At 38.7% G+C, this 18175-nt stretch overlaps 2 protein-coding genes across 4 annotated transcripts in view; both read left to right on the top strand.

Moving 5' to 3' along the window:
* LOC126864307 (slit homolog 3 protein) overlaps positions 1 to 9333 on the top strand; it is a 35035-nt gene extending 25702 nt beyond the window's left edge. Inside the window, exons 2-3 of the mRNA XM_050615572.1 lie at positions 5924 to 6144; positions 6478 to 9333. Coding sequence (XP_050471529.1) covers positions 5924 to 6144; positions 6478 to 7311 — 1055 coding nt within the window. The 3' untranslated portion in view covers positions 7312 to 9333. The remainder of the gene's footprint in view (positions 1 to 5923; positions 6145 to 6477) is intronic.
* Positions 9334 to 9793: 460 nt separating this feature from the next.
* On the top strand, positions 9794 to 17721 carry LOC126864260 (probable multidrug resistance-associated protein lethal(2)03659). 3 transcript variants are annotated; one of them, XM_050615413.1, is made up of 16 exons: positions 9794 to 10027; positions 10971 to 11073; positions 11529 to 11825; positions 11924 to 12067; positions 12305 to 12729; positions 12818 to 12974; positions 13046 to 13248; positions 13318 to 13706; positions 13783 to 13997; positions 14081 to 14299; positions 14389 to 14563; positions 14638 to 14814; positions 14897 to 15356; positions 15501 to 15867; positions 15946 to 16642; positions 16733 to 17721. In XM_050615413.1, the coding sequence occupies exons 2-16, from the start codon at positions 10997 to 10999 to the stop codon at positions 16871 to 16873; spliced, it is 4143 nt and encodes a 1380-aa protein (XP_050471370.1). In that variant the 5' UTR covers positions 9794 to 10027; positions 10971 to 10996; the 3' UTR covers positions 16874 to 17721. The 3 variants fall into 3 exon arrangements, with proteins under 3 accessions (XP_050471370.1, XP_050471371.1, XP_050471372.1); XM_050615414.1 differs by lacking the exon at positions 11924 to 12067 and having other exon boundaries at positions 9797 to 10027; XM_050615415.1 differs by lacking the exons at positions 9794 to 10027; positions 10971 to 11073; positions 11529 to 11825 and having other exon boundaries at positions 11974 to 12122.
* Positions 17722 to 18175: the final 454 nt, after the last annotated feature.

Here is an 18175-nt window from a genome sequence, read left to right as displayed (position 1 = left end):
AGAGAGAAAGGAATCTCGAACGCTAGTCTGGACCAAACTCGAGAGCCAATCGCGAGTCTCTTGTTACGGTTTCAAGGTTAAAAGCGTGGCCAGGCCGAGTTCGCCTTTTGTCGTTTACACGGACAAAACCGGTCGCAATCGAACGGTTGCCCCTGCAGAAATTGCACGGATTTTCCAAACGAGATGACTTTCGCGAAATGACTTTGTATGCTCGACAATCCACGATACTGTTACATCATCATGACAAATTTACACGAAACGTTACTGGAATAAAAACTATTTTACGCTCGATAGAATGTTGTTACACGCGATTGTACAAGTGGTTTCCCTTTGAAAACCAAGCGACACGAGTGCCGCGGTAAATCTAATTTCGAGAGATTGCACAAACGACCGGTCGGAAAATGACATATTAACGAAACACGCGTGATCAACGCTGCCGGTTAACCCTTGCACAGTGTAATTCGGGAGAGAGAGGTTCGTCAAACTGTCAAACATAGTATCATAATATTTTTATATTTATTCAGAATATTTACTTCCTACGAAAAGTTGAAAGTACATATTATTGTTTTACGTGCGATATTAGAAACGCAAGAAACTTTACGATAATGAAATAATTACGTTCTAGATCTTTCGGGATAAATCTTATCCTTGTTATTTTATTACGCCGCTAGACAGTTAATAATCTCCGCGCGCGTTACGGATGCGTTCCTCATTTAATTTTCGTTCTTTCAAGGATCGATTTTCACCGGCAAAATTCCATCAGTTTCTCCACCTTTCACGCAGATTCGTTGGAATTTACATCGAAACAACGCGCAGTTTGCAAATTGTAATTATTTGATTATTCGAAGTTGAATTCGCCTGGTCTTTTGATTTCCTAGGCTATTAAACAAATAACCTGTGAAATTCATCGGCATCGTTAAATTCTCTTCTCTTTCTACGCGATCCCGTGAGGTTCTCGAAAACGAATCTCTGGCGCGCCCGATGGACCGCTATTTCCGGGAAAATTGCTTGCTCGCGACAAAGGGCGTCTTTTTAGCCGTCCGCTTCTCGTCTCCTTCAGATGTTTTTGTTTCCATCGCGGGACGCCTCGTTGCGCCGTTATTTTCGGCAGTTTTCTCTCCTCCTGACCGTTTTATTTCCAGATGCAACTACGTTGCACTTTGCCACTCGCTAAAATTGCACTCGCGTTTAATCTTCTCGCCGATTTCGCTCGCTGATTTCCAACGCAACTTTCACAACCGTTGTCGCATATTTCGCGAATTCACGGAAAAACGCTCGTGATTTTAGACTATTTGAAATTGAAATTTCAAATAGCGCGAGAATTGCGGCGACCGCGTTCCATTCGTTAAACCGCGCCCCTTCGGGTAACTTTTTTTTTTTTGTGGAAACGTTTCGTTTATCTAACAGTCGTTGATAATTCGAGAGAAGTTTGTGCACGCGTTGGAAATGAATATCAAGCAACGCCCGACCAGCCTTTATTCGTAAAATAGAAGCAGCTGGACGCGCAACAGATTGATACCTTAAAAGAAAAATTTATCATTACGCAGTTGTCGTAGTTGTATTTGTCTGTCCTGATTTTCGTTTAGAAGAAAATAAGAATTCTTTTATCAGCGTGCTTCGGTATTGAATGCGCGATGAATTCGAAGAAAAAGCATATTACGAAGTCGGAGATTTAATTTCATTCGACCGAAGATGCATCCGCCTTAATATTTTATTCGATTATACCTGCAATCCTCGATAACTCTAAGCCTCGAGCTCTTTCAGGTTTTAAGGTCTTTCAGAACGCCGCTCGATAGATGACGATTTCTTACGAAGCTGGAAATTAACGTTGATACGATATATCGGGCGTATGCTTGTTTTGCAACCGATTTCATTCCAGATTTTCACTATAGCGATCGTGTCTCGTATTGCCGCTTTAAGTCGTTTACTTCGATCGATTTGACAGAGAACGCGCAGTAAAGAAATGAGGAACGATTAACGTCGGAAACAAACATCGATACGAGAAGTTCAATGAGCTCGCCTGTCGACTTTAGACTTGCGTTTTGTAAATACATCATGAGGAATTACATCAAAGGCGGTGGATCGATGACTTGCACGTAATAAACGTTAATAAGTAATGGATGACTCGCGTAAAACTCAAAATCAGGCAATAACTTGGAATTGTGTCGAAATCTGAGACAAACACGTTATCGCGATAACGTTATCCACGTATTCGCCTGCTATTATTATATAATTTTATCTCGAAGTGACGAATCACAACCGCCGAGCATGCAATAATCTGCGATAACTTGTACATAACACTTTTATAAAAGTTCCTTCGATTCTTATCGCCGCGAGTTCTGTTTAATATATATTGTTCCCGAAAATTTTTTCCGGGGATCGTTGTTATCGAGCAAACATAGGCAAGCAAAAGTTGCTACATTCTACCCAACCGGTTGAAAGATAAGACAGCGGGGAAAGAAACTATTATAAGCAATCTTGTATCGAGCAAACTCGGCTGTTTAACGAGCAAAGTTCACCGAATGCGATATAACGTTTAGCGTCGATAAATGATAGACGTCTCCCCTAGAAAGCGATCGAGTCGACGCGTTGTCATAGAGGGTTATCACCACTTTCTAAGATTTCTCTTCTTTCACCTTTTTGCGTTCCAAGTGTCACGGATGACTGCAGTTTTCGTCGGCCAGGCGTAATGCCACACGGCACCCTGATATTTTCCAAGCGATATCATTCGAACCGATGTCGCTTCCTAAAAAGTTTGTCTCGTTGCGATATTACGCGAATGTCAGCATGGGCAGGCTTACTTCGGATCGGTGGGGATCGAATCTCGCGATGCGAAAACATGTAAAACTCTGGTAGAAGAAAGAAAACATTTCTGTTCGATGCATTTTGTTGAAACGAAGCTCGTCTTTAACTCCCGTGAATCCAGTCACGAATATTAACCGAGGAAGCAACGTTCGTTGTTTCTTCGATTTTATTCCGCTTTTAACAGGGATCTAGAGAAAGAGCGATCGACGACGCTGGAAAAACTACAAATTCGCTGAGAAAAACACGGAGGTGAAACGAAAACGGGAGACAAATGTGGGGTGTTCGTCGGACAAGCTCGTAAAGTATGTTTACGGGCAGGGCCGAATCGAGAGGGAGAACAAGTCACAAGGGAAATGCGAATTCGTGGATGAAACGGTTTACGAACCGATGACCTCCGGCTAGGATCGTATCAAGCACGGAAGTAACGATTCTGTCAACTTTTACCGTTTTTACGCTACAACTTGACGACTCGGTTATCGTAAAATTCACGAACAAATACTTGTAAAGTCACGATCGGTAGTCATCGACGTAAACGATACGTACATACGTTTCATTTTAAAGAAAACGACGATCATTTTGCACGATATGGCGCGTGATCGCTCGAAAATCGGAAAATGTTTGAAAGAGCATCGCGACCTACCAGCTCCGTGTCTTTCGTATCGCGAATGACGAATTTTTTCCTACAATTTCGACGTTGATGGCTGTATGAACGAACGAACCGAGCATCCGATTACGGCTGTTCTAGCAGGACAGCGCGGCCTCGCTCGGGAAAAACGGAAAAGGTTGAAAAAACTGAAAACTCGTAGATTTTTTTCGGGTCGCCGGCTACATTTTTTCCTGCGACTTCAATTATTACGAACGATCGCGTGCTGCTGTTCTCGTAAAACGCACGCGTTTCAAGCTGAATTCCAAAGTTCGTGACAAGGGTGAAAAATTGAAAAGCACAAAGCACAGAGAAAGCGCCGAGGCTGGTGTTGTTGCATCGAATCCGACCGGTTGCATCGATAGCCTACGAAATACACGCATCATCGCTTCATTGGTTTATCGTATACGAGGGAGCAGGTATACGACCATTTTCCGAACTAAGACACGAGAATAAAGTAGCAATCATTTCTCGAGTTTGAAACGTGAAACGAGCATCGAATTCGTTTCGCTCTAGTTTATGTTACCAGTAACACTGTGTACGATGTTATAGACGATATTTATCGAGTTGAGCGGCAGATGTCTCGCGTACTCTAACAGATTCGTATCTCATTCTGTGTACGTACCTGTTAGAACGATGGTAGAACGTTTCTGTTTCTACAGGACACGGAATGGTGAACGTTGTTCCGGAAGAAAAAGCGTTCAGATAACAGAATGTTCGGATAGTTGAGTACGTATTTGGATAATAGGAGCAGTAACAATACAGGTCTCACCAAACTTACTTACTAATTGAATCGCCTGATACACGAGAACTCGCTAATTTATTTCCACGAGTTTGGCCCACCTATCTTGCAGTTAGTCGCGTTTTATCTCTCGTCTCTCTCGTCTCTACAAAGCATCTTGGTCTTCTCTAGTTAACGCGCTCGTTCCTGTTCCTTCATCCTCCCGGTGATCCTCCCGTTTTCAGCAACGTCGATCACGGTCCATCGGTTAGTCGAGTTTACGTTTAAAGTTTGATGGTTTGAGCGCGCCACGAATAACCACGATGAGGAGCTCTCAGCCTTTTCCATACGTTTCACAGACCTGTTGCCGCGAGCAGCGTAACGCAGGCATCTTTGCGATAATACGATCTATTTTGGGATTCTGTTCGGTTACCACGTTATTTCGAATCCTTTTCGCGTGTCGTACATTCCTAGTATTTATCTGATCCTTCGCGACTCTCCGCGCGTTTCCTTCGAAACAACAATCGCTTAAGCAACGCAACGACTCGGTAGCTTTTAATTGACGCGTGCCACAGCCCTGAATTCGTTGCAGCCGGAGGCTCGTTGAAAAATTTATGGGTTCTTGACGCGGTTGTGGCGGGTTGAACGATTTTAAAACTTTAACGATCTGCATCGGTCGAGTTATTCGCATATTCGTCGAACAGATGGAAACCCCAGTTGAAACGGCGAAACAGGTACCTCGGTGTTTGCGCAACGCATCGAGAGAGTCGGCTTTGAATTTCGCGAACGATGCATAAAATGTATCCGTCGAGCGTGCTCTCCGTTCTGTCTATCGGCCAGAGAATATAGTTAGTTGGCTTACATTACCGGGACTGGTTCTGCAGTTCATCAAAGCTTGGTACAATAAACACAAGTCAAACGCTCGCTAGCTGCTCCAGCCACGCGAATTGCTTCCATGGTACATAAACTGACTTCTTCGGCACGTGCCTGAACGGAGAGAAATTCTTGCAACTCGACGATAACCATCTTCCGCGAATTCGTCCTCCATGGCATCCTGAAAACCGTTGATCGATCAATTTCCGTGATAAGGAACTGGTGCGATAAAGCGTCGCGATTGCAATTTCGTGGCGTGCATCGAACAAGACGTGACCAAACTCTGTTCGAAAGAACGATAACCGACTCGACTTTGAAAAGCCTGGAAAATCTAGCGCGGGAAATGGGTCTCGTTCGCGGTTTCATGGTTGCGGTCGATCAGATGAATTTTATAAGCCAGTCATCGATCAGCAAAGTTTTCTACAGAGGCGAAAGCATCCATAGCTATAGTTGCAGCTATGTGAAATGCCGTATCGAAGATACTTCTCAGAAATTCTCCCGTCATTGTTTGCGCATTGTTTGCGAGAGCGGTCACCGGAGAATAATGGATCGAAGTCCGCTACATAACAACGCATACTTTTTCCCTGCCATTCGCAGCCGGCGAATTTTCGCACGTTACTTCGCCATAAGTTTTCAAACGTAACGCGAATGTACGTATCTCATTGGCCTTTCGAGCAAGCGGAACGGTCTGAGTTTCGCTTGTTACGAAACGAGAAGCGTTGGAACGCTAGCTAGTTTCACGCGGGCGAAAACTGCCGTGACGTTATCCCCGATATTTTCGAGAATTCGCGTCTCTTCCGAAACGTCGCCAACGTCTCGAAGCATGGACGCGAAAGCAAACTTGAAGCTTCAACGAGAAAAATCTCGCCTCTCTGTTACAGGCATGAGTGCAGTTCTGATGAACGGGCTCCTAATGCTGGGCTTCGTCGTAGCGACCATGCGGGACACGATGGTCCTTGGATTTTCCGGGCCAACACTAGTCATGGATCAGGACATCCCTTCGAGGATTTGCAAGTACAGCAGGGGGTATTCGATGATCCAAGTTCATTGCAAGAATTTAGGCCTCGAATGGATTCCTCCGCATTTGAAGACGGAAATTCAGGTAAGACGAGTCGAAGCATGGAGTCTTCACATAATCCGGAAGATAGTGATTAGCGATAGTCCGTGTGTAACAAGCTATTTCGAAAGTTACATCTAACTAAGTTGATGGTAAAAGCGGAGAAAACGAAAGTATGGTGTTTCTTCTGCGATTACGTGAGACGATGACGCTCGATCGATGATGCCGTATTTGCGTTTCCTTCATCTTCACCATCAATGTGACAAAGCTAGATGACTAACGGCAAAGTAAGTTATCATAGACGGAGAAAGGTCACTATCTGCCAAACTATTATGTTCTTCCGATTGCAGCATTAAACGAATCGAATTCTTGCTATAGGTGCTGGACGCGTCTGTGAACAGAGTGCGAGTGTTGACGAACGACAGTCTGGCGGCGTACACGAATCTCGCCTATGTTTATCTGAGCGACAATTTCATCCAGGAGATCCAGGAGGGAGCATTCGATAATCTACGATACCTGAGGGTGATCGATCTGTCGACAAACGGCTGCGATTCCCTTCCCAAGAGTCTCTTCCAGTTACCGTATCTCCAAAAGATTTATCTAGCCAAAAATAGACTGAGCGACGACCTATTCAAAAACATGGAAGTGAAGTCTCCGTTGATCTTCTTGCAGCTAGCGAAGAACAGGCTTAACAAGATACCACAGCTGGGTCCGCTTCCCACGCTGTTGCACCTGAACGTTTCGGGCAACAGCATTGCCTCTGTTTCTCCGGAGGATCTGGCTTCCTTCTGTTCTTTACAGATCCTTGACTTATCTAAAAATCCGATCAAATTCGACGCGAATAGCTGCGAGTGCCAGACGTTGAACGCGTGGCTGAGCATCCGCGGAATTCATTCGCGACCAGTCTACAACTGCACCGAAGAGCACGAAAGGGGATGCACGAAACCGGAGTTCAGCAATAGAACCACGGAACTGTACGAGCAGTGCTCGGAAATACAGCGATTGAAAGAGGAGACGAAAAAGGCCAGGTACATGTGGATATTGATCGCCTGTTGCATCTCTGGCTTCCTCATCTGTCTGTTCATTAGCTTGTTTTGGGTGCACAAGAGAAACAAGCGGAAGAAGAAGCTGAAGGAAGAGCAGAGGCTAAACGCAAACAACGCAAATACCGAGTTACTCAACAGTAATTTAAACCAATCGGAAAACACTTGAAATCTGGTCATAGCGTCTAGTTGTCAAACAGAGGTACCTACGATCGATTCGATTCTATGTTCGATCGACAAAAAACGAACAAAGTGAGAAACAGGAAGACGAGAAGCAGATGTTAGTTCGTCTGGCCCTTAAAACAAAGAAAAAGACGTATGTCGGAGCGATTTTTTTTTCTAGATATATGCTGATATGTATAAGGTGTTACGTGAGACTTCGATCTTTCATCAATATGAGAGTATCCCGTAACATGTGTGATCTAATAAAAAACGGAAGCGATGGCGAAAAATGTAGTAGGTAGAAAATGCGGAAGAAATTACTTTTGCGAGGCTTCGCGTTCAAGGAAACCGATACGAAAACTTGCTTCCAACGTATGTCGATTCGCGAACGTACAGAAGGATTAAAACGGATGTTGTCCCTGCTCGTATTCGCACAGGATAACCTTGCGATAAGTTATACTACGGGAATATTAGATTGCAGAAATTCGATCGAACGCATCGTGTATTCGCCTGCGAATTTCTAGTATCGGTTTCCTGGAATCTGAAGGCCTCGTTTCTATGAGTTTCATTCGGAATTTGCGAGATCGATTTGCGATCGGTTCGAAACAGCGAAGACGCCCCCATCGAAAGATTTTGAATATCGGACGGAGGAAGGGTAGAATTATTCAGAGGCATCTAAGTACTTACCAATGTTCTTGCGATCATGGAAATGCGTTAAGTCGTGAAATTAAACTGTAAGAAGTTTACAAGGACAAGAAATTCGGACGGAAGAGCAAAGTATAAAATCACGATTGCGTACACAAATATTCCTACACAAAATAAATAACCGTGCGATCTCGGATTATGATTCTCGTTTATGATTATGATTATCGTTAATCTATGAATTTAATCGAAAACCGATATCACGAATTTCCGTCGTTTGTCCTGTTTCTACTACCTAACGCTAAACAACGACTCTGATCGTCGTACGCGATATCAAAATTTCGATATACATACATACGTGTTATTATTATCGCATAGTTGTTGAAGCTAATGAATGTTATACAATCATAAATCAGATACGTAAGTTTCTGGAAATGAGATTCGTAAAGTTCAATAGAAGATGTGTTATCAATTCAGATGCTTAATTGACGCCTTGATGATACATACTACGTATACAATGTAATTCTCATCACATGCGTCTTTTAAACGGACTCTTCGTTTCATCGCTTGAGAACGTAATGTCGGTATAAGTTATATTGTATGTATATGTTGTGTGTGTGTGTGTGTATATATATATATATAATACACACAGCACACACACAAAATATATACTTATATCCAATCTTATATACATACTTATATTGTATGCACGAGCAAATACATATGTATGTATGTATAGTCATGTTGAATACTGCGTTTATTGATATTTAATGAAAAAAATATTTTCTATTATTTTTACGTTCGTTTTCAAAAGTATTTATGCCTTTTTTAACCTCAAATATATTCATTATAATCAAAAATTTAAATTTAACATAATTTTATGCTTTTTACAAAAAGTGCCAAATGTCGTCAATGCATTGTGTATAAATTTCCTAGTCTCAAGTACGGCCTACAAAGGGAAAAAGTAAATGATAAAAATGCTATGTTATGTCCAGCTCTCTGATACTAGTTCTTCGTATTTGTACAATTTCCTTAGTTATTCTTTTTAACCACATAAAATAGATGACACATTATCTGAACAAAATTGTTGAACTTTTCGAGGATTAGTAACAATGATGAAGAGACGAAGAACTATGAATTGCGAAAAATCCGAGATGATAGTATAAGACCAAATTTTGAACTAACAATAAGTATGACACGAAGCTACAACCTGCCAATCGATAAATGTCCTTTCTATATGTATGCGTTAAGTATTTAAACTTAAACTATACTTGTAATACATTTCTATTGAATTTTCTTTTACTTTCAATACGTGCGATGATATATTGTACAAAAGTGTTACCGACAGTTCGATAAATTCCATGAAATAAAACTTAACTCTAGTCGACCATTGTTTTACCAGAAAACCCGAAATTATTTCATTGAGAAATTTTAGTTTTGCCTTTTGTTCGCGTCAATGAACATTTTAAAAGATAATGTATCGGTGAAATCTCTTTCTTGTCATTTAATTTATCGATAACAAGAACATTGGGTAATTAAATAGTCATTTAATTAAATAAAATTTGTAAGTTAATTCTTAAATTGGAATTCTTCTGTTAGACGACTGCGGGTTTCATTCAGTGTAATGAAAATTTCGAATAGGAATTGAAACTAACTTTTTTATTATCGTTCATTTAATGTTATTTGGTTAATTTGATATAGTTATCGACCTGCTGGTCAATTATCTTGATGAAAATGTGTTTATTCAGTTCTTACATCAAAGATGTGCTGTGTTGATAAGCAGATCCCTCTTTTCATTAGTCTGTCAAGAGATGCCGTCCTGATCGTCATTGCGAAGTAATATGGATATAGAAAAAGAAAGATAGAAATGTGTAGATATACGCAAAGATAACTACGGGGCGATATCACGTATTAGTTTAAGGTTAACCAATAACTCATGCGAGCGCAGGCGAGTAAAGCACAGTCAAGTAACGTCCTCCTACTTAAGTGGATGTTGCTAGTCATCCAACGAATTGTTGTGCAAGTGAAAAGTAATGGAACATTCGCATGCTGTAAAATAGACACGTCTATCTTCTTTGATCGTAAGTCGCGCGAAACATTGACTAAACATTTATTTGTGCTTTCCATCATTTACATTTTATAATATTTCTCGCTTCTATCTACCAGCAACATGCATCAAACCTATCGTTTTGGGTTATCTTGAAAAAGCGTGATGATGATATGACAGTTCATTTATCAGACGTGATTCTAACAATCGATGAATCATTTAATGTTATTAAAGACGTTAATAAACTTTAGCGCACACTGCCGAAAATTTGTAAATTCTAGTTTCTATTACATATGTTAAATTCGATTTGTCAACGCCTCGCCAATCAGACTTCTTCGTATAGTTTTACAAGAAGTAAGCACGTGTAGATTAAGTCGGGCGAGTAAAGTCCAATTTGATATATAACCATTTGATATATAATCAATGTTCTTTGAAGCATTATTTTAAGCAAGCAATCCCATATTATATAAGGAGATTAAACCAAAGCATTTTGTAAAAGTATTAAGAACATTTAAGTGTACAATCATTAAATGTTCTGCTTTAACATTTCGTATTTAGTTGGTATAATCGTTTTGTATTGTTGCTATTAAATAGAACTGTTAAACGTTTTTACATATAGGAGCAAATATCAATTTCCTGTACTTATGTTAAAAATAGAACATGTGTCAAATCGAGAATAATATCTATTAATATGTACTAATGCCAATTAGAAATCTGATAAAACCCTACCGATACTTAAAGATATATTTTGTATTGTTAGATTTAGTTTGTTAACTTATCATTTTGTACATCACTTATCAGAACAAGTACTTACATAGTATATGCCTACTCTACTTATTTATTTATCTTTCATTTGTATATATTTGTAGTGAAATAATAAAGTTATAATAGCATAGTACATTAATTTTATTGTTTGTAAATATACATTAATTTAACAAAAAATTGTAATTTTTCCTGTCCACACCAAAATTTTGCAGGAAAAGCTAATTAATCAAAAACCATCATGGATGGAAAAGTAAAAGCAGAAAGAAGAAAGAATCCTAGAGAAGGAGCAAATCCTCTTAGTAATATAACATTTGCGTAAGTTTGAAGAATACAATGACTTGTTCATTTCTTTCCTGTTATTGGCTACTAATAAAAACACAAGTTCATGGTGATAAGTAAGCAATGTTTCAATAAAGATACCTATGAATCAGGTATAAGGAAGTCTTGTAAAAGATGGCATAAGAATTATCTTGAATTCTATTGTTAAGTCAATAAATGAGATAAAAAGAAGTTGTCAATGTTTGCCATTATCTACCAGTATTTTTAGACAGAAATTTTTGAAAGAACTTTTCCTATTATCTTTAATCAGGTACTATTGACATTAGTCATTTGAAAACAGATAATTCTATTGCCTTGTAACATTTGGCTCAGTCATTGATTTAAAGATAATGCGAAGTAAAAATGCTGATGCATTGCTTACTCTTTATCATTGAAATTATGTCAAATTAAAACATTATTTGCCACAATAAAAACTTTATCTTTGTTGGTAGATTTACATTACCTACTTTTTGGGCTGGTTATCATAGAGATTTGGAAGTAACCGACTTATATAAAACTCTCAAAGAACATAACAGCAGTTATTTAGGTACAAAGATATCAAAAGTATGGCAAAAGGATTATGAAGCATATAGAAAACAGAAATTACTGAACAAGGAAAAAGGAAGTACTGGAAATACTGGAAGAGAGAAATTGAAGGAGCCTAGTTTACTAAAGGTCCTTATGAAATGTTTTGGAGTTCAATTAATATTCTATGGAGTAATTTATGCGATTTCCGACATAGTGTTTAGGTACATTGTCTATATTTATTCATATTTATTATTTATTATAATTATAGAAAATCTGCTAATCAAATGCATTGAATTTTTAAATCTGATTACTTGTTCAGATTATCACAACCCTTGTTTCTCGGTCTTTTGATTCGTTACTACAATCAGACGAAAGTCGTATCTATGCCACTGCATATTATAATGACCAGATTATACAATTCTTCCAATTCGCAAGTTCATGAAATTGACGAAGCGATCAAACCGTTAAGTCCCTAAGCCCGTTGTATCTTGCACCTACTAATCCTTTTCTCATATCTGGTATTAGATAGCTTAATATTTTTTTTTTGCTTAGGAAGTAAAACAAGATTAGTTGCTAGTTAGTTAGATTAATATTTAATAATATCAATATAGAGATGCTGTTTATGTAATTTGGAATTTAGTTGATTAATCAGTTACTTGATATTTCATGAACAGTAACTTCTTCTGTTTTATACATACAGAGTAATGCAGCCAATATTCCTCGGAAAGCTTTTAAGATATTACACTAATGATGCAATGACAAAAGAAGATGCCTACTTATATGCAGGTGGTGTAGTATTATGTTCAGGAGTGTTGATATTTATTACTCATCCGTACATGTTAGGGATACTTCATATGGGAATGAAACTGCGTATAGCTTGTTGTACACTGATCTATAGGAAAGCATTGAAGCTTTCGAGAACTGCTTTGGGTGAAACAACAGTAGGACAAGCAGTGAATCTCCTATCTAACGATGTTAATAGATTTGATGTAGCACTTATATATTTACATTACTTATGGCTTGGACCACTAGAAACCATAATCATAACATATTTTATGTACAAGGAAGTTGAATTATCCGCTATTTTCGGAGTTATAATACTTCTACTGTTTATTCCTTTACAAGGTAATGAAAATTAATAACTGTTGTGTATTAAATATAGTACAAACATTTCTTGCATTGTATAGCTTCTGTTTGTCCTTTAAAAATATAGGATATTTGGGTAAAAAAACTTCGGTGTACAGGTTAAAAACTGCTCTTAGAACAGATGAAAGAGTCCGATTAACTAATGAAATTATTAGTGGTATTCAAGCAATCAAAATGTATGCCTGGGAGAAACCATTTAGTTATTTAACCGAAAGAGCAAGAAGGTACTTTTTCTATAATAAGAATTTTCTTTTCCGTATATCTATTTGTAAACATGTCATTGATACCGTTACAGGAGAGAAATTAGTGTTATACGAGGCATGTCTTTAGTTAGAGGTATTACTATGTCTTTCATTATGTTTACGACAAGGATGTCACTTTTCATTACAATAGTAAGTTTTATATTGTACGGTCATAAAATAACTGCCGAGAAAGTGTTCATGTTACAAGCGTATTATAATATTTTGCGGCTAAATATGACTGTCTACTTTCCACAAGGTAAGTATATTTGAATAGACAACTATTATTAGTGATAGATTAAATCTAACAAAACAATCGATGTCGTAGGAATAACACAAATAGCTGAATTGTTGGTTTCTGTAAGACGTTTACAAAAGTTTATGATGTATGAAGAAATTAACGCAGAGAACGAAACAATGGATTGCAAGCAGAAAGAATCAAAAAATGACAAGGGTAAAAATGATACAAATATCATAGAAGAAGATGTACGTGATGGAAAACGTAAGACGACAAATTATCAAGGAGAATATATTATGTCGCTAAAGAATGCTAATGTCAAATGGTTTTCACACGATCACGAAGATACGTTAAAAAATATAAATATCAACGTGAAATCAGGTGAATTAATTGCCGTTGTTGGCCAAGTTGGGTCTGGTAAAAGTAGTTTACTTAATGTAATGTTAAAAGAATTACCATTAAAGTCGGGTACTATAGAGGTTCGTATTGCTCCTTGGATGATTATATTTTCTTCCTATAATAAAATAATTGTAAACATTCTATTTTGTTTTACAGGTAAATGGGAAAATCGCCTACGCTAGTCAAGAACCGTGGCTGTTTGCTGGTTCCGTTAGACAAAATATTTTGTTCGGTCAAAAAATGGATCAGTTTCGGTACGAACGTGTGGTTAAGGTTTGTCAATTAAAAAGAGACTTCACATTGTTGCCATACGGCGACAAAACGATCGTGGGTGAAAGAGGAATTAGTTTGTCGGGTGGGCAACGTGCTAGGTCAGTAATTATAATACTATTTATATGCATTCTATTAAAGACGATATTGTGTTGCAATTAATCGATCACATTTGCATGTATAGGATCAATTTAGCCAGAGCGGTTTATGCAGAAAACGAGATCTACTTATTAGACGATCCTCTAAGCGCCGTAGATGCTCATGTAGGCAAACATATGTTTGAAGAATGTATCGTGAAATATTTAAGGGGAAAGACTAGAATTCTTGTCACGCATCAGTTACAGTTCTTACGAAATGTCGATAGAATAATCGTTTTGAAAGACGGAGAAATCGAGGCTGACGGGTACGATCCGTGGCATCTAGTTTTGTCACATTTTTCTTCTTTAAGTATTCTTCTTCAAATTTATTTAAGTCAAGTTTTACTCGTTTCAGTTCATACGATGAGCTTATTGCGATGGGAATGGACTTTGGAAGATTATTAGAAAATTCTGCTGAAGAAGAACGACCAGGTTCTGTCCCTCCTAGCAGGTCTAATTCTCGGAACGCTAGTAGTACATCTTTGAGTTCGTTAAAGAGTAGTGCTACTGAGAAAGAGGATCCGATGGAGGTAAGTAAATATTTTGTTCGTCAAAGTGAATAAAGACCGAGCGAAAACTAGAAGGATTTGTAAATTATATGTAGGTAGCTGAAGCGCGTACAAAGGGCAAAGTTTCCGGTAAAGTGTATGCAGCGTACTTTAGAGCTGGTGGAAATTGGTGCGTCGTAGCTACGATTGCTATGCTCTGCGTGCTCGCGCAGACGTTAGCCAGTGCTAGCGATTTCTTTATCTCTCAATGGGTCAATATGGAAGAAAAATATGTAATTATCATTGGTGTCTTCTTCTTCTTTTTGTCTTTTATAATTTCGGTGAATCGTCACGAGTAAATATATTCATTTAAAGGTGAATGAGACGGGAGGTGTCATTATTGATACCAATTGGAGAGGACCGATAAGCCGCAATGTCTGCATGTACGTGTACACTGGCTTAATCGTTTCCACTATTATAATTACTCTATTACGTTCGATTACATTTTTTTCGACGTGTATGAGAGCCTCCACTAGATTACACGATCGTATGTTCCGATGCATAAGTCGAGCAACAATGAAATTCTTTAATACAAATCCATCGGGTCGAATTCTTAATAGATTCTCGAAAGATATGGGAGCCATCGACGAAGTATTACCAATAGCTCTAATTGATTCTTTACAAATTGGCCTGTCCCTTCTTGGTATTATAGTTGTCGTTGCAATAGCCAACTACTGGCTGTTAATACCCACCGTGGTCATCGGAATCATCTTCTACTATATTCGTGTCTTTTATTTGGCAACTAGTCGCAGCGTCAAACGGCTCGAAGGAGTTAGTAAGTATTTGTTTCTAACACGATTATTTCCTCTGCATTTTATTTCCAAAAGCGAAAAGTATCGTTTTTCATATTCACAAGGGAAACCTATCGAATTCGTGGACTAATTGTAATGATTAAATAATTTGTAATAAAAAACGGTAGCTCGGTCACCGGTGTTTGGACATCTCAGTGCAACTCTGCAAGGGCTGCCAACTGTTCGAGCCTTTGGAGCGGAAGAGATTCTTACGAAGGAATTTGATCAACACCAAGACTTACACTCGTCAGCATGGTACATATTCATCTCTTCTTCAAGAGCATTTGGATTCTGGCTGGATTTTTTCTGCGTTATCTACATCATGCTGGTCACCTTGAGCTTTTTGGTGCAAGATGATGGAACGGGGCAGGGTGGTAACATTGGTTTGGCTATAACGCAAAGTATTGGATTAACCGGAATGTTTCAATGGGGTATGCGGCAAAGTACCGAACTGGAAAATCAAATGACTTCGGTGGAACGTGTGGTGGAATACAGGTGAGCGTCTCGATAGAATATTATTAGCATGATCTTTAAGCAAGGAGTATTGCTCACTTATGCGAATTGTATTTTTAGCAACGTGGAAAGCGAACCACCGCTCGAAAGCACGCCGGATAAAAAACCCAAGGAAAGTTGGCCCGAAGAGGGTAAAATTGAGTTTAAGAATGTATATATGAAATACGATGCGGCTGAGCCTCCGGTGCTGAAAAATCTCAACTTTGTGATTTATCCGCAAGAAAAAATAGGGATTGTTGGACGTACAGGCGCGGGGAAGTCATCCTTAATATCGACGCTATTCCGTCTTGCAGAACTCGATGGTGTCATCGAGATCGATGGCGTGAAGATCAACGAGATCGGACTTCATGATTTGCGTTCGAAAATCAGTATAATTCCTCAAGAACCTTTCCTGTATTCGGGTTCAATGAGAAGAAATCTAGATCCTTTCGACAACTACGCCGACGATGTGCTGTGGCAAGCGTTAGAGGAAGTTGAATTAAAGGAAATGGGACTGGATTCTCATATTAACGAGGGTGGTTCCAATCTGAGTGTCGGTCAGCGTCAATTGGTTTGTCTCGCCCGCGCGATCGTCAAAAATAATCCGATCCTGGTTCTCGATGAGGCTACAGCGAACGTTGATCTACGAACCGACGAACTCATTCAAAAAACGATTCGTTCTAAATTCTCCACTTGTACGGTGCTGACCATCGCGCATCGTCTTAATACCGTGATGGACAGTGATCGAATTTTGGTGATGGATGCCGGTAGAGCCGTGGTAAGTTACTTATTATGCATCGAATTACAATTAGTAGAAGGTAAGTCGGAGATAAGAAGAGTGATTTAACAAACTTGTTTAACCTCGTAGGAGTTTGATGCTCCGTACGTCTTGATCGAAAGGAAAGGATATCTAAACAGTATGATAAACGAAACCGGGCCTGCAATGGCAGAAGCTTTAAAGGAAGTCGCTCGCCAAAGCTATGAGAACCGTACGTCGACCACACTCTGATAATTTCGTAACGCATTTGCGAATTCATAAACGAAACACGGAAATAAATGTCACTTTTTTAAATTTTACAAATTGCACGGGCTATGTTTTATAAGTTTATATTCTCTTTATACGATTATTGATCGGTGGGGTTGGTTAACTCTATCGAAGCATACGTCATTTGAACGAGTTATCTCTCACTGGATTTCGTGTTCATCGATACAGTATTATTACATAGATTTTTGTAAATGAACTTGACATACTTTCATTCAGATAAGCATTGCCTTGAATAACCGTGACGAGACTCGAACGTACTTAAATTTAAATACGTGATAGACGCTATTTTTATATAAACGATACATATATAAAGTTTTACCTCGCTGTTGCGATTCTTCTCTTGCCATCGCTGGTTGATGCTACGAGAATATATACAAAAACCATTCGTTAAAAGGGTAGGTGTTTGCTCGATTTTTTGTAAATAGAACGTTTTGTCCGATTGGTGCTATATGAAATCAGTTTCATTAAAACGTTGAAAGAATATTTACGGGTTTCTAACATTCTCCGTCTGCATCGTAACGTTTTGTATTACGCGATACATCGAATTTATAGGATGAAACAAACGAGAGAAGGATTTTTATCAGTTCGAATAAACACTTTTCCAGTTTGTACTGTGCCAGGAATGCAGTTCTTCCTATACAAGATTCTAAAAGATTCATGTTTCATATTTGATACTCCCCGTGATCATTTTATTCGCTGTACAATTAAATGTATTGTACTCCTAGGTGAAATCAATTACTTTATGTACAAGTGCCTATGTAATTTAATTAAAGATGAAAAATATAAATGCAGGGAATCATTTATCTTGATAATACATCTTTATCTTTTTCGTTTTACCCTTAAAGGATTTTCCAATACTTAACGCGTTTCCTGTAGGAAAAAGTCGTCGTCGTTACTGTTTAACGGCTGAACGACGGCAGTGGTTTCAGCAAGGTTGCGAAACGTAACGATGTTTCGTATGTGAGTAAGAAAAAGTGACGATCCGAGACACACGATTTCTGCAAATATAAATACTCTTTGTTTATTATCGAATTTTCGAACAACAATTTCCGTTTACTTCTTAATTACGTCAGCACGAAGAGAAACGGACGTCTGATATTTGGTACGTATAGAGCTTTGTATCGTCGATTCTATTCGATATATACGCCATGAAACGGAGACGAGAAGCAACAGTACACACATTTTTCGCCGTTCTGTTTCATAGGTAATTGTAAGAACGGTCACGAGTTTGTCGTCGTAATGCGACACACACACACACACACACAC

The sequence above is a fragment of the Bombus huntii genome, chromosome 3 (genome assembly GCF_024542735.1).
Source record: "Bombus huntii isolate Logan2020A chromosome 3, iyBomHunt1.1, whole genome shotgun sequence".
NCBI classification, from domain to species: Eukaryota; Metazoa; Arthropoda; class Insecta; order Hymenoptera; family Apidae; genus Bombus; species Bombus huntii.
Note: the sequence above shows the minus strand (reverse complement) of the source record. Positions and strands in the feature narration are given on the sequence as shown.